At 43.6% G+C, this 14,128-nt stretch overlaps 1 protein-coding gene across 1 annotated transcript in view; it reads left to right on the forward strand.

The window, feature by feature from the left end:
- The first annotated feature begins 219 nt into the window (after window positions 1-219).
- LOC145360028 (taste receptor type 1 member 3-like) overlaps window positions 220-14,128 on the forward strand; it is a 29,470-nt gene continuing 15,561 nt past the window's right edge. Inside the window, exons 1-3 of the mRNA XM_080214926.1 lie at window positions 220-257; window positions 2,546-2,705; window positions 9,820-10,141. Of these exons, the coding sequence (XP_080071052.1) occupies window positions 2,548-2,705; window positions 9,820-10,141 (480 nt within the window). The 5' untranslated portion in view covers window positions 220-257; window positions 2,546-2,547. The remainder of the gene's footprint in view (window positions 258-2,545; window positions 2,706-9,819; window positions 10,142-14,128) is intronic.

Genomic DNA, 14,128 nt, shown 5'->3' on the forward strand with positions numbered 1-14,128 from the left:
CTCTGACTAAAAAGAGAATTAAATCCAACGGGGAACCACAGGAGGGGGCTGCATATCCATTGAATCTCAAAGGCTTTCAGAGTAAATCAAGGGCAGTGACAAAGAGGATTTATAAGAACTGTTACTATGGAAACATGCATAAGCCTATTTTATATGTCAGAAAAAGCACTTCATATCACGAGTGTTTTCTTAACCTAATGGGATGGCTATAGTAAAGACTGAAGGACTGTTCAAGCACGTCAATTCTCTCACCCGGGGTAAGTACTTCCCATAAAAGGTCATGACCTATGACCCTTTACCTCAGGACATCCTGTCATTGTGCATTGTGCAATGAATTGCACAACTTCCCAGTCATTCTGTATTTTTTAATAGAAGTCATTCAGTAATGCTCAGAATTCTGGGACAGTTCTGCATTCAAAGTTTTCCCTTGCTGTACTTTCAGAAAAACATAAGAATATATTTAAGAATCCTGCAGCCAAGAACAAAGTGAAAAAAAATGTATAAAATGGCAGACTGGGGATCAGAATTGAGAAAAGGGGATAATAAAATAATAGAGCAAGTAATACATCACTATTAGGCTGTTTAACATGTGGAGCCACAGTTTTTGAGTTACTAATACCCCAGGTATAGAATTCAGAGCTGAAAATCTCCCACACAATGGCCGGAGTTCTCCAGTCCCGCATGCCCCAAGAACAGAGAATTTGGCGCTCAGCCAAATCTCCGTTCTTGCAGCGGGACCGAAAACTTGCAGCTGCAGGTGAGGTTGGAGAATTCCAGCCAATATGTTTAAGATTGACACTGCAATGAAAGAGAGTAGTGGGGAGGGGGGTAGAGGGGAGCTGGTAAAAGAAACAACACAGATAAAGAGAGAGAGTGTTACACAAAGAGAAACAGAACAAATGAATGACCAACCTTGCATTTTATATACTGTCTTTCACAACCCTGGGATATGTCCCAAAGGTTTTGAAGCCGATGAGTCAATGATGTGGCATACGAGTATGTTTGCCTTCATCGGCCGGGGTATTGAGTTTATAAATTGGCAAGTCATGTTGACACTTCATAGAACCTTAGTGAGGCTGCATTTGGAATATTGTGTTCAATTCTGGTCGCCACACTACCAGAAAGATGTGGAGGCTTTGGATAGGGTACAGAAAAGATTTACCAGGATATTGCCTGGTGTGGAGGGCATTAGCTATGATGAGAGGATGGAGAAACTTGATTTGTTCTCACTGGAGTGATGGAGGTTGAGGGGAGACCTGATAGAAGTCTACAAGATTATGAGAGGCATGGATAGAGTGGATAGTCAGAATCTTTTTCCCAGGGTGGAAGAGTCAATTACTAGGGGGCATAGATTTAATGTGCGAGAGGCAAGTTTTAAAAGAGATGTACAAGGGAGATTTTTTATACATAGAGTGGTGGGTGCCTGGAACTTGTCACTGGGGCAAGTAGTGGAAGCAGATACGGTAGTGACTTTTAAGGGGTGTTTTGACAAGTACATGAATGAGATGAGAATAGAGGGATATAGTCCCTGGAAACGTAGGGGATTTTAGTTAAGTCAGGCAGCATGTCAGTGCTGGCTTGGAGCGCCGAAGGGCCTGTTCCTGTGCTGTAATTTTCTTTGTTATTTGATGTACTTTATTGAAATACCGCAGTTGTAGGAAATACGACAGCCAAATTGGAGGCAGCAAATTCCCACAAGCAGCAATGTAATAATGAATGAATGGCCTACTCTGCTTCTATTTTCTACGTTTCTATGAAAAATCTGTCATTATGATATTGAACAATGGATAAATTTTGAATGATGTAGAGATGCCGGCATTGCACTGGGTAAGCCGGCGTTGCACTGGGTTGGGCTCACAACACCAGGCAAAAGTCCAACAGGTTTATTTGGCACTAGCTTTTGGAGTCTTGGGCTCTTTCATCAGGTGAACAAGGACCTGCACCCACAAACAGGGCACATACAGACACAAACCCAACTACAAGACAATGGTTGGAATCCGAGTCCCCACAGGTAATCAAGACTGTGGGTATACCTGCACCTCAGAGACTGCAGATGATCAAAAGGCAGCTCACCACCACCTTCTCAATGACTACTGGCATGAAAGTGATTCTGTAAATGAATTTTTAAAAAAGTTAGGGTTGAGGGATGGTGGAAAAATGAGTATATAATCTTAATCTATGGCACCTCATGGTCTTCTCTGTCCCCACACTCTTATCAAGGTAGGGCTATGATAGGAATTTAGCCTTTTGCTATTTAGCTTTCTCCTTACATGACCTAGGCTAAAAAAAAACTGACCTTGGATTATTTTTAATTTGAAATATCGTTCCATTGCCGGTTTGACTTTGGATGTTGCTCAGTACATGTAAGAAATGCAAATACCCTTCAAATGAGGTAGCATGATTATTTGATTTAAAAGAACAACGACTAAACATTCATAACTAAAATCAAAGAGTTTCTGTTTACACAGAAGAATCCCATTAGTGTGGAGATATTTGTTGTGATTTGAAATGATTTGTTGTGTCTTACAATTGTTTTTCTATTTAGTGATGGGCAAGGGTTCTGCGACTGAGACTCAGAGGCTTAATGGAATCGATGCAATATACACGCTGCCTGGGGACTACACTATAGGAGCCCTGTTCCCTTTTCATACGAGTACAGTTGGGCTCACTCATCGGTCAAGGCCTGAAGAGGTGACATGTGAAAGGTAAGAAACCGTACTCTGATTGGGCAACGTTAAATTTTCTCTCTCCTGAAGATGCTGATTTCCACTGGGGTTCAGCTCCTCTCCTGAAGATGCTGACTTTCACTGGGGTTCAGCTCCTCTCCTGAAGATGCTGACTTTCACTGGGGTTCAGCTCCTCTCCTGAGGGTGCTGACTCTCACTGGGGTTCAGATCCCTATTCTCTTGTAGGTGCTGACTCTCTCAACTTTCATTGCCTTTCATACAAAAAAACTACTTACTGATCTCACTCCTAAACGTCCTGGCTATAATTTTAAGAGTATGTTTCCTTATTCTAGTATTCCCATCAGTGAGAATCTGTGCTTATCCTATTGAATCCTTTTATTATACTTATAAACACCTCAATTATAACACTACTCAATCTTCAAATAACCTATTCTAAAAGGCTGCCCTCATAAATTAGGCCCTTAAGTCGTGGGGTGCGATTCACCATTCTGCACTCTGCGTGCTCCTGCCAGCAGGAAAACCAGAGTGTTTCCTGCTTGCATTAGCAACGCCTGCCAGATGGGCTTCATGACTTTTAGAATTTAAAAATATGGATAATATGAGACATACTGATCAGCCTAGCTATATAGAGATTGGGGGTGCTGTTTTTAAAGAGCATCTGATCTCTGCGCTGAGAGGCAGGCCTCCCTCCACTGCATTCCTCCACAACATGGTAACCCCCACTGACAAGGGGAGCACCCCCAGCCCCTCTCCCTCATCACTGAAAGAAGCGGTCAAGCCCCTCTACCCCACAACTATGAGGGTACCTCCATCAACCCCCACACCCCTGTGGTCAGGGACCTCACCAACAACATCCTCTCCCCCCCTAACAAGAGAAACACTGAAATGGGGTGCCCTCAGGCTCCACCGTCTCAGAGCATTCCTTCAGGACCACCCCTTGGCATTGCCTACTTTGCACTGCCTTGGCAGTGACACCCTGACCTGGCACTGTAGACTCTGTAGACAGGGGTAGGAAGGTAAATAATGTGCCCATGTGCCCCTCTGCCACTGCTAAACTGCAGAAGAAAAGGTCCCTCCAAGGGACATGGGGGTTGGGTTGGCTTGGGCTGGGACTTGACCTTGCGGCTCTCCCTCAGGATAGTAGTCTAGCGGCTCCATTTGTGTTTGTCACCCTGGAAAAAGTGGTATTCACTCTCAGGGTGGTGAATTCAGGCATTATTCTGGTAAAGATATTCATTATTGTCTCTTTCTGTTAAAAACTTTGAAGTGCCCTGGTCACTTTGATATCCATGCCCCATGGGTGCCTGGAGACCTTCAAAATCACCACAGCTCTTCATTCCACAATAGGGATTGGCCCTGGTTGATGACATAAGCTCCAGATGTTGAATGACTCCCTTTACCAGGAGATCCCCATGCTTTCTTGCATAAGGCCCAACTGTTCTGTAAGATCTTTGAAGTGCTTTGATGGACAGTGAGCTATCAGATTCACTGGGGAGATCCCTTTTAACATTGAAAGACTTCACCTGCTGCCTGGCCCCTTTGAAGAGGATGAATGTCAGGCTGTAATCTACAGGGCAGTGCCACTGAGGCTGTTGTTTAAGCCAGTAAGTGGGGTGAGGGGGTGGATGAGAGTGAAGTATGGGAAACATTTCTGCTCCTTCATAATAAGATTATTTGTTGTAATTTAATCATTTGCAATGATAATGAAAAGTGTGATGTTGGACATCCCTAATCATGATATAAGGGTGTCCACTAATATATGTGTTTGATATCACAATACCCACCACTATTTCCAGCAATAAATCACAGGAATAATGACAAATGACAAGGATCAACACTACCCCACCCCATTCAAGCTTGCTGCTAATCTGCCCAAAATCAGTGGAGTAGTCACAGTGGGGCTATCAGCCATTGAAGGCAAGTTCATGAATTCAAGCTCTGCTACAGTGACTTGAGCACATAATCTGGGCTAATACTCTCAGCAGGGCACTGAGGGGAGGCTGCAGGGTCAGAGGGGCTGTCTTTCGAATTACATATTAAACTAATTTCCTCTCCGATCTCTTAGGCAAATGTAAAAGATCCTGCAGCATTACTTTGAAGAGAAGGGAAATGTTCTGGCCAAACTTTCTCCCTTAACTAATACCATTTAAAACTAGATGTTCTGATGATTTAGCACACTACTGTTTGTGGGAGCGTGCCATGTGCAAATTGGTTGCTGTGCTTCCCATATTGAAACAATGAAGCTATTTTAAAAGTATTTCTTTGGCTGTAGAATCATTTGGAATGTTCTGATTTCATGAAGGGTGCTACACAAATGCAAGATCTGTCTTTCATGGGGTGGGGAGGGTTCTGCAGAGAACTGCATCGCATGATGGGTCGGTCAGTCAGGCTGCCACTGATTAACTGGAAGTATTGGGAGTTATTTTCGTCAAAGAACAAAAAACAGATGCTAAATGAATGTTCTGTCGATAAGAAACATCTGTTTGAACATCCCAGATCTGGTCTGCAATTTTTAGGCTAATTGATGATCATCATGATTTAAATATGCCTGCAGGCACTAACCAGAAATCTGCAGGTTTGTTATTCAAGTGCTGATTGGACAATATATTCATGGAGTAATAAATGTGGTTCCTTGGACCTACTTGAGAGAGAGTGAGAACAAATGTGAATGTATGTTATTAAATGTGGCACAGTAGGTCCTGGGGGGGAAGATTTGGAGGGGGAGGAGTATCCTATTCCTGCATAGGAAAAATATACCACCTGATCCACCTGTTTCCACCCCCACCCCCTGCAGCAGCTGGTACTGCTTGCCTGCCCTCATCTATTCCTTGACTAGTACAAGGTGGATCCCAAGCAAAATGCCAATGACCAAGCACTTCCCTTCTCCTGGTGGCATGCGTGACAAAGCTCATTCTCTTTATTCGCAAATAGCTGGTTTCTGTTGGGACACAATGTTTGTTGAAGCGGTACTGAGCCATCAAAATGTCAGATAGTCCCTTTAATTAACGGTATCATGCATTTTAAGTGGCAATCATTTTAGCTAACTTAGTGCTGATTATTTCTTTACCAAGATGGCATCTTGTGCTAAATACAGGTAAGTTGGCATTTCAGATTGGCTGCTGATTTAATAAAGAATCTTGGCTATTGATTTAAAAAAGAACAAAGATCAAAACAGCACAGGAATAGCCCTTTGGCCCTCCAAGTCTGTGCTAATCACGTTGCCCCATCTAGACCAACTGCCTGTATCCCTCTATTCCCTGTCTGTTTATATGTCTATCCAGATAAGTCTTAAGTGTTGCTAATGTGTCTGCCTCAACCACCTGGCTTGGCAGTGCATTCCAGGCCCCCATCATCCTCTGTGTAAAAAACTTCCTCCGCACGTTTCCACTGAACCTTTTCCCCTTTACCTTCAACTTGAGCTCCCTTGTAATTGTCATTTCTGCCCTGAAAAAAAGCTTCCAACTGTTCACCCTATCGAAACCCCTCATAATTTTACAAATTTCTATCAGGTTGTCTGTCCCTCAGTGTCCGTCTTTCCAGGGACAATAATCCCAGTTTATTCAACCTCTCCTCATAGCTAATATCCTCCCTTCCAGGCAACATCCTGGTAAACCTTTTCTGTACTCTCTTCAAAACCTCCACATCTTTCTGTTAGTGTGGTGACCAGAATTGGACACAATATTCCAAATGTGGCCTAACCAACGTTTTATATAAATATAACATAATTTGCCAACTTTTATACTTGATGTCCCATCTGATGAAGGCAAGTATGCAATAAGCTTTCTTCACCATCTTTTCCACCTGTGCTTCCACTTTTAAGGATTTGTGGATCTGTACTCCCAAATCTCTTTGTGTGTCTATGCTCCTGATGGTTCTGTCATTTACCTCATTGGTGCCACCTAAATTGGATATACTAAAGTACACCACCTCACATTTGTCTGAATTAAATTCCATCTGCCATTTTTCTGCCCAATTTTCCAGCCTATCTATATCCTGCTGTATTCTCTGACGATCTTTGTCACTATCTGCAACTCCAGCAATCGTAGCATTATCTGCAAACTTGCTAATCAGACCACCTATGTTTTCTTCCATGTTTTCTTCTATGTTTTCTTTAGATATATTACAAACAGCAGAGGTCCAGCACTGATCCCTGTGGAACACCACTAGTCATGATGTAGAGGTGCCGGCATTGGACTAGGGTAAACACAGTAAGAAGTATCAACACCAGGTTACAGTCCAACCAGTTTATTTGATAGTAATCCCACAAGCTTTCGGAAATGGTGTTCCTTCGTCAGATGGGTGGAAGGTTCTGATCAGAGAAAAGCATATAAAGATACACACAGTTTATGGAATACTGATTAGAATGCAAGTCTTTGCAGCTAACCTGCTATTCAAGTCTTAAAGATGCAGACAATGTGAGTGGAGATAGCATTAGCATAGGTTAAAGAGATGTATATTGTCTCCAGACAGAACAGTAAGTGAGATTTTACATGCCCAAGTAAGTCATGGGGGGTTACAGAAGGTGCGACATGAACCCCAGATCCTGGTTGAGGCCGTCCTCATGTGTGCAGAACTTGGCTATCAGTCTCTGCTCAACGACTCTGCACTGTTGTGTGTTGTGAAGGCCGCCTTGGAGAACGCTTACCCAAAGATCAGAGACTGAATGCCCGTGACTGCTGAAGTGTTCACCAACAGGGAGGGAACAGTCTTGCCAGGTGATTATTGAGCGATGTTCATTCATCCATTGTTGTAGCATCTGCATGGTCTCCCCAGTGTACCATGCCTCGGGACATCCTTTCCTGCAGCGTATTAGGTAGACAATGTTGACCGAGTTGCAAGAGTATGTGCTGTGTACCTGGTGGATGGAGTTCTCATGTGAGATGATGTCATCCATGTCGATGATCCGCCATGTCTTGCAGAGGTTGCTGTGGCAGGGTTCTGTGGTGTGTGGTCACCATTCTCCTGAAGGTTGGGTAGTTTGCTGCAAACAACTGTCTGTTTGAAGTTGTGCGATTGTTTGAAGGCAAGAAGTGGGGGTGTGGGGATGGCCTTGGCGAGATGTTCGTCTTCATCAATGATGTGTTGAAGACTCTGGAGAAGACGTCATAGCTTCTCTGCTCCAGGGAAGTACGGGACGACGAAGGGTGCTCTGTCCATTGTGTCCCGTGTTTGTCTTCTGAGGAGGTTGGTGCAGTTTTTCGCTGTGGCGCATTGGAACTGTCGATTGATGATTTGAGCACCATATCCTGTTCTTATGAGGGCTTCTTTCAGCATCTGGAGGTGTCTGTCGTGATTCTCCTCATCTGAGCAGATCCTTTGTATACGCAGGTCTTGTCCGAAGGGGATGGCTTCTTTAACTTGTTTAGGGTGGAAGCTGGAGAAGTGGAGCATCGTGAGGTTATCTGTGGGCTTGCGGTACAGTGAGGTGCTGAGGTGATCGTCCTTGATGGAGATGCATGTGTCCAAGAATGCCACCGATTCTGGAGAATAGTCCATGGTGAGTCTGATGGTGGGATGGAACTTGTTGATATCATCATATAGTTGTTTCAGTGATTGTTCACCATGAGTCCAAAGGAAGAAAATGTCATCGATGTATCTAGTGTATAGCATCAGTTGAAGATCCTGTGTGGTGAAGAAGTCTTGTTCAAGCCTGTGCATAAAGATGTTGGCATATTGAGGTGCAAATTTGGTCCCCAGGGCTGTTCCATGTGTCTGGATGAAAAACTAGTTGTCGAAGGTGAAGACATTGTGGTCCAGGATGAAGCGGATGAGTTGTAAAATTGCATCTGGAAACTGGCAGTTGTCGGCGTTAAGTACTGAGGCAGTTGCAGCAATGCCATCGTCGTGGGGGATGTTGGTGTAGAGGGCTGAGACATCCATTGTGACGAGGAGTGTCCCTGATTCAACTGCTCCATGTGTGCTGAGTTTCCGTAGGAAATCCCTAGTGTCGTGACGAAAGCTGGGCGTTCTTTGTACAATGGGTTTCAGGATGCCCTCGATGTAGCCAGAGAGGTTCTCGCACAGGGTCCCATTGCCCAATACGATGGGACGGCCAGGTGTGTTTGCCTTGTGTATCTTTGGGAGGCAGTACAGATCTCCAACGCGGGGAGTACGTGGGATGAGAGCACAGAGGGTGCTCTGATGGTCCGGATCAAAGGTCTTGAACAGAGTGTTGAGTTGACAAGTGTGGTCTTTGGTCGGATCTGTGGGTAACTGTCTGTAGTGTTCCTCATTGTTTATTGTTGGTACACTTCTTTGCAGTAATCCGTTCTGTTCAGGATAACACCACTCGTTACAGACCTCCATTCTGCAAAACACCCTTTCAGCACTATCCTGTGTTTTCTATGGCCAAGCCAGTTCTGAATCCATCTAGCTAGTTCACCCTGATCCCGTGTGATTTAATCTTTTGTAGCAGCCTGCCATGACGAACCTTGTCAAATGCTTTACTAAAGTCCATGTAGACATTATCCACAGCCCTTCCCTCATCAATCATTTTTGTCACCTCCTCAAAAAGCTCAATTACTTTAGTGAGACTTGACTCCGCCTCGTACAAAACCATGCTGTTTGTCACTAAAAAGACCACTCAATTCCAAATGTGAATAGATCCTCTCTTTAAGAATCTTCTCCAAAAATTTCACTATCACTGACATCAAGCTCACTGGCCTATAATTACCCAGGTTATCCTTGCTATTCTTCTTAAATAACAGGACAATATTGGCTATCCTTCAATCCTCTGGGGCCTCACCTGTGGTCAATGAGAAAACAAATACCTATTCAGTGAAAGTTGGTCCCATGTCTCCCCAAGGCAGGGTGACTCCACTTCAGCAACTGTCTCTCTCTTTCCATCTGTGCCTGTATGTCTCTTTTCCACACTCTCTGAATCTCCTGTTCAGTTACTCCCTCTTGTTCATTTTCCCTCCTCTGCCTTTCCCTCTTTTTATCCCTCTCAGTTGCTCTCTATCTTTCTCCTCTTTATTACTGTTTTTGTTTCTCTCACTTTCTTTTCTTTTCCTCCTTCCCCCTCTCTATTGCTGTCTTTTTGTTATTCTTTTTCTTCCTCACTTTTTCTTTACTGTCTCCCTTTCGTTTTTAGAGCTGTGTGTTCCTGGCTAATATCTGTATGCCATTAATTTCTCGTTTATCTCTATTTAAGCTTTTACCCCTTTGGTTATGGAATGTCCCTGGCGATGATTTTTGCGATTGATGAAATAAATAACTCCACCTCTCTTCTGCCGGATGTGCGGCTGGGTTATGAAATCTACGATGACTGTTTTGAGACAATGGTCTCCTTCCTGCCCAGCCTTCTTTTCTTATCGAAAGCCAAAAGTAATGGGATTGACATACTCTGCAACTACACAAAGTACAGGAACCGCGTGATAGCTGTGCTGGGACCCTGGACATCGGAACAGGCGATAGTCACAGCCAAATTATGCAGCTTATTTTTATTTCCACATGTAAGTTGTGCTCTCATGGTTTGCTACGTGAAACCATTTCATATTGTGACAACTAATTGTTAAAGTCTCCAGAGTTGAAAATAATCTTGGGAGATAGCAGATAACAGGTAATAGTGAATTGACAGCAAGATTGACACACCATTGAAGTCTACAGAAAAAGAAATTATTTGGATGTAAAACTTGCAATGGATTCATTATCACCCAGTTTACATTACCACTCAAGGCAAATTCATTTCCCTCATTCTTACGCTAGCCATATAGATCCCAGGCTCACATATGGAATATTCTTTATTCCAGTTCAATTCAGGGCCTGTCACTCACCAATCTACCAGTACATTGATAACTGTATTAGTGCCATTTCCTACTCTCATCCTGAATTGGAAAACTTAATCAACTTTGCTTTAAATTTCTATCCTATCAACATGGTCCATCTCAGATTCTTCCATTCCTCAACTACTCAGTCCTCATTTCTGGGGATAGATTATCAACCAATATTTACTATTAGCCCACTGACTCATACAGCTACCTTGACTTCACTTCCTCAAACTCGGCTTCCTGTGAAAACTCTATTTCATTCTATTTCTATTTCATTCTCCCAGTTTTCACATATCTGTCACATCTGTTCTGAGGTTGCAACTTTCCAAACCAGATATGTTGCCCTCCGTCCCTAATCGAGAAAACTTCAAGGGTGTTGGCCATAATCTTTCAATCCTCTCTAGTCTCAAGGGAAGTGCCAGAGGACAGGAAATTGCAAATGTTACACCCTAATTTAGAAAGGATTGTAAGGAACATCTAGCAATTACAGATCAGTCAGTTTAATATCAGCAGTTGGCGAGCTTCTAGAGATAATGATTCAGGATAGAATTAGTAGTCACATGGAAAAAGTGGGTTGATTAAGGAAGAACCAGCTTGGATTTCTAAAGGAGAAATTGTGTTTCACTAACTTGCTGGAATCTATTGAGGAGATAACAGAAAGGGTCTTTGAGGGTAATGCTGTTGATGTAGTGTACATGGACTTTCAAAAGGCATTTGATACAGTGCCACACAACAGACTTGTGAGAAAAGTTATAGCTCATGGAATAAAAGGGACATGGATACAAAATTAGTGGAATAATAGGAAGCAGAGAGAAACGGTAAGTGGATATTTTTCAGGCTGCAGGAAGGTTTGTAGTGGTGTTCCCCAGGGGTCAGTATTGGATTCCTTGTTTTTCCTGATATATATTAATGATCTAGATCTTGGTGTGCAGGGAGCAATTTCAAAGGTTGGAAGTATTGTAAACTGTGAAGAGGACATTGTAGAACTTCAAAAAGACATAGACAAGTTGTTGGTGGGCAGATTGGTGGCAGATGAAGTTGAATGTGGAGAAGTGTGAGGTGATGCATTTTGGCAGGAGGAACATGGAGAGGCGATAAGGAGTAAAATTCTGAAAGGGATGTAGGAGCAGAGGGATCTAGGTGTATATAAGCAGAGATCATTGAAGGTGCAGGACAGATGGAGAAAACAGTCAATAAGAGCACATAGTATTCTCAGCTTTATTAATAAGGACATTAGTACAAGAGCAAGGAGGTTATGCTGAACTTGTATAAGGCACTAGTTGGACCTCATTTGGAGTACTGTGTACAATTTTGGGCACCACACTATGAGAAGGGTGCAAAGGTGTTGGAGAGAGTGCAGAAGAGGTTTACAAGAATGGTTCCATGAATGAGAAACTTCAGTTATGAGGATACATTGGAGAGATTGGAACTGTTCTCTTTGGAGGGAAGGCTAAGAGGAGATTTGATAGAGATGTTCAATATCATGAGGGAGCTGGACAGAGGAGACAGGGAGAAATTGTTCCTGCTCGAAAATGGATCAAGAAGAAGAGGGCAGAGATTTAAAGTGATTTGCAAAAGAAGCAAATGTGATGTTAGATCTGTACCCATGGAAAAACAAGAGCTGCAACACCAGTGCTTTTAACTCCTATCTCCTCACTTCAACAGCAGATTCCTTCCCTAAAGGGCCAAATGGGTTTTTATAACAACTGACAATGGTTTCAAGGTTACCAAGGCCAGAGTGCCATGGTTTCCCAGTGCCTGTTGTCCACCTAATGTTATGTCAAGGATGAGGCTATGACATATCCCTCATGATTCCTTCAAACAGTTTTGTAAGCAGCAGTGTCCCCAAAATCACAAGGGTTGGAAAGCCAGCAAACTCAATCTTCACCTGTTTCTTTTACTAATGTGTGGAACGAATGTTACCTGGGAACAAATGGTAGGAAAATCAATTCTATTGTCTGGCTCCAGATATTGTAGAGTGTCTCTTTTGTTAAAAACTGGAGGGTGAAATAGACCAAAATCCCATGAGAAGATATATTTAATTCCCTTAGATTGAGAAACAATTATTGGCTGAAGTCCAAAATGCAAGGAAGGTATAAGAATTAAAGCTGTAGGAGATGAGAACTGGGAAGGAGAGATTAAATGACACAAGTCTGAGACTTAAAATCCTGCATTGACAGGGCAGATTGATGGAGAAAAGACCCAGAGCATTGGGAAAGGATGCATTAGAGCACAGAAATGGTTCAATGAATTTTGACAACAAAATTGTCACAATGCAGAAAGAGGAGAGGTGTGTTGAATCTTAAAAGAAATGAGTTTGGGGCAGTAAAATCTTAAAAGAAATGAGTTTGGGGCAGTAAAATCGGAAATTCCTAGACACATTCAGCAGGTCTTGCAGCATCTGTGGAGAAAGAAACGGTTAATGGGTGGAATTTTGCAAGATTTTTTCTAGGTGTCCAGTGAATCTGAAATTGGGAGAGTTGCAGATCTGTTTTTCGGGTGAGTTTTCACGCCCAATTTTATGCACTCTGTCTCTGAAATTTTGGACTAGTCTGTTTCTGGCCACAAGAGGCAGTGGACAGAGCTTAATTCGGCAGACAGCCTGCAGCTCAAATCAGAACAACAAACTGCATGTGCAGAAAAAGTGAAAAATAAGCCAGCTCTCCTGGCAGAACCCTCCTGGGCCAGAGGCAGCTTCTCTGTCCTCCTTATGGAGACCCCCAACATTAGTGACCCCCTTACGCACTCCCCCAGCGCCCCCCCCAACTGGACCCACTTGCACATGGCCCCCACATCACTCCCTTGCCCTAATGCTGCCTGACTTGACCCCCTATCTCCCCTGCCCCCAATCATCACAGAGACACAAATTCCACCACCCGCTCTCTGTCCCACCTGCAAGTGCTGACTTGCTTTCCCCTGCATGGTAACAAGGCAAACTGCATTAAATTTGCTGAAATGCTTTAACACTTACTTGACTCACCCAAACTGCCTGCGGCTGAACTGCCCTAACAAGGGACAGCTCCATAAAAACCCCAAGGATGGACAGACAGGCAGGCAGTGCAGGAAGAAAAGGCCTCGAGGAAGATAGCACCCAGATTCTCTGATTCGGACCTGATCAGGTTGCTGGAAGTAGTGAAGGCAAGGCAGGACACCTTCTTCCCCCCAGTAGGAAGTTGTCCTAGGGGAAGCGATGCAAACTCAGCCTGGGAGACTGTGGCCACGTATATGAGTAAAAAGTCTGACAACACCAGGTTTTAGTCCAACCAATTTATTTGATAATAGACTCACAAGCTTTCGGGTTAGTCCCTTCGTCAGGTGAATGGAGAGTTCTGGCCTCAGACAGAGCATATAAAGCACAGACAGTTTAGAGATTACTGATTAGAATGCGAATCCTTACACCTAACCTGCTGTTCAAGACCTGAAGTGGCTGACAATGTGAGTGGAAGGAGCACTGATCACAGGTTACAGAAATGTGTATTGTCTCCAGACAGTACAGTAAGTGAGGGTTTGCAAACCCAGGCAAGTCACGGGGGTTACAGATAGTGCGACATGAACCCAAGATCCCTGTTGAGACCGTCCTCGTGTGCGGAACTTGGCTATCAGTCTCTGTTCAGCGACTCTGCGCTGTCGTGTGTCGTGAAGGCCGCCTTGGAGAATGCTTACCTGAAGGTC

This window comes from Carcharhinus amblyrhynchos, chromosome 30 (assembly GCF_965287045.1).
Source record: "Carcharhinus amblyrhynchos chromosome 30, sCarAmb.v2.hapA, whole genome shotgun sequence".
Classification (NCBI taxonomy): Eukaryota; Metazoa; Chordata; class Chondrichthyes; order Carcharhiniformes; family Carcharhinidae; genus Carcharhinus; species Carcharhinus amblyrhynchos.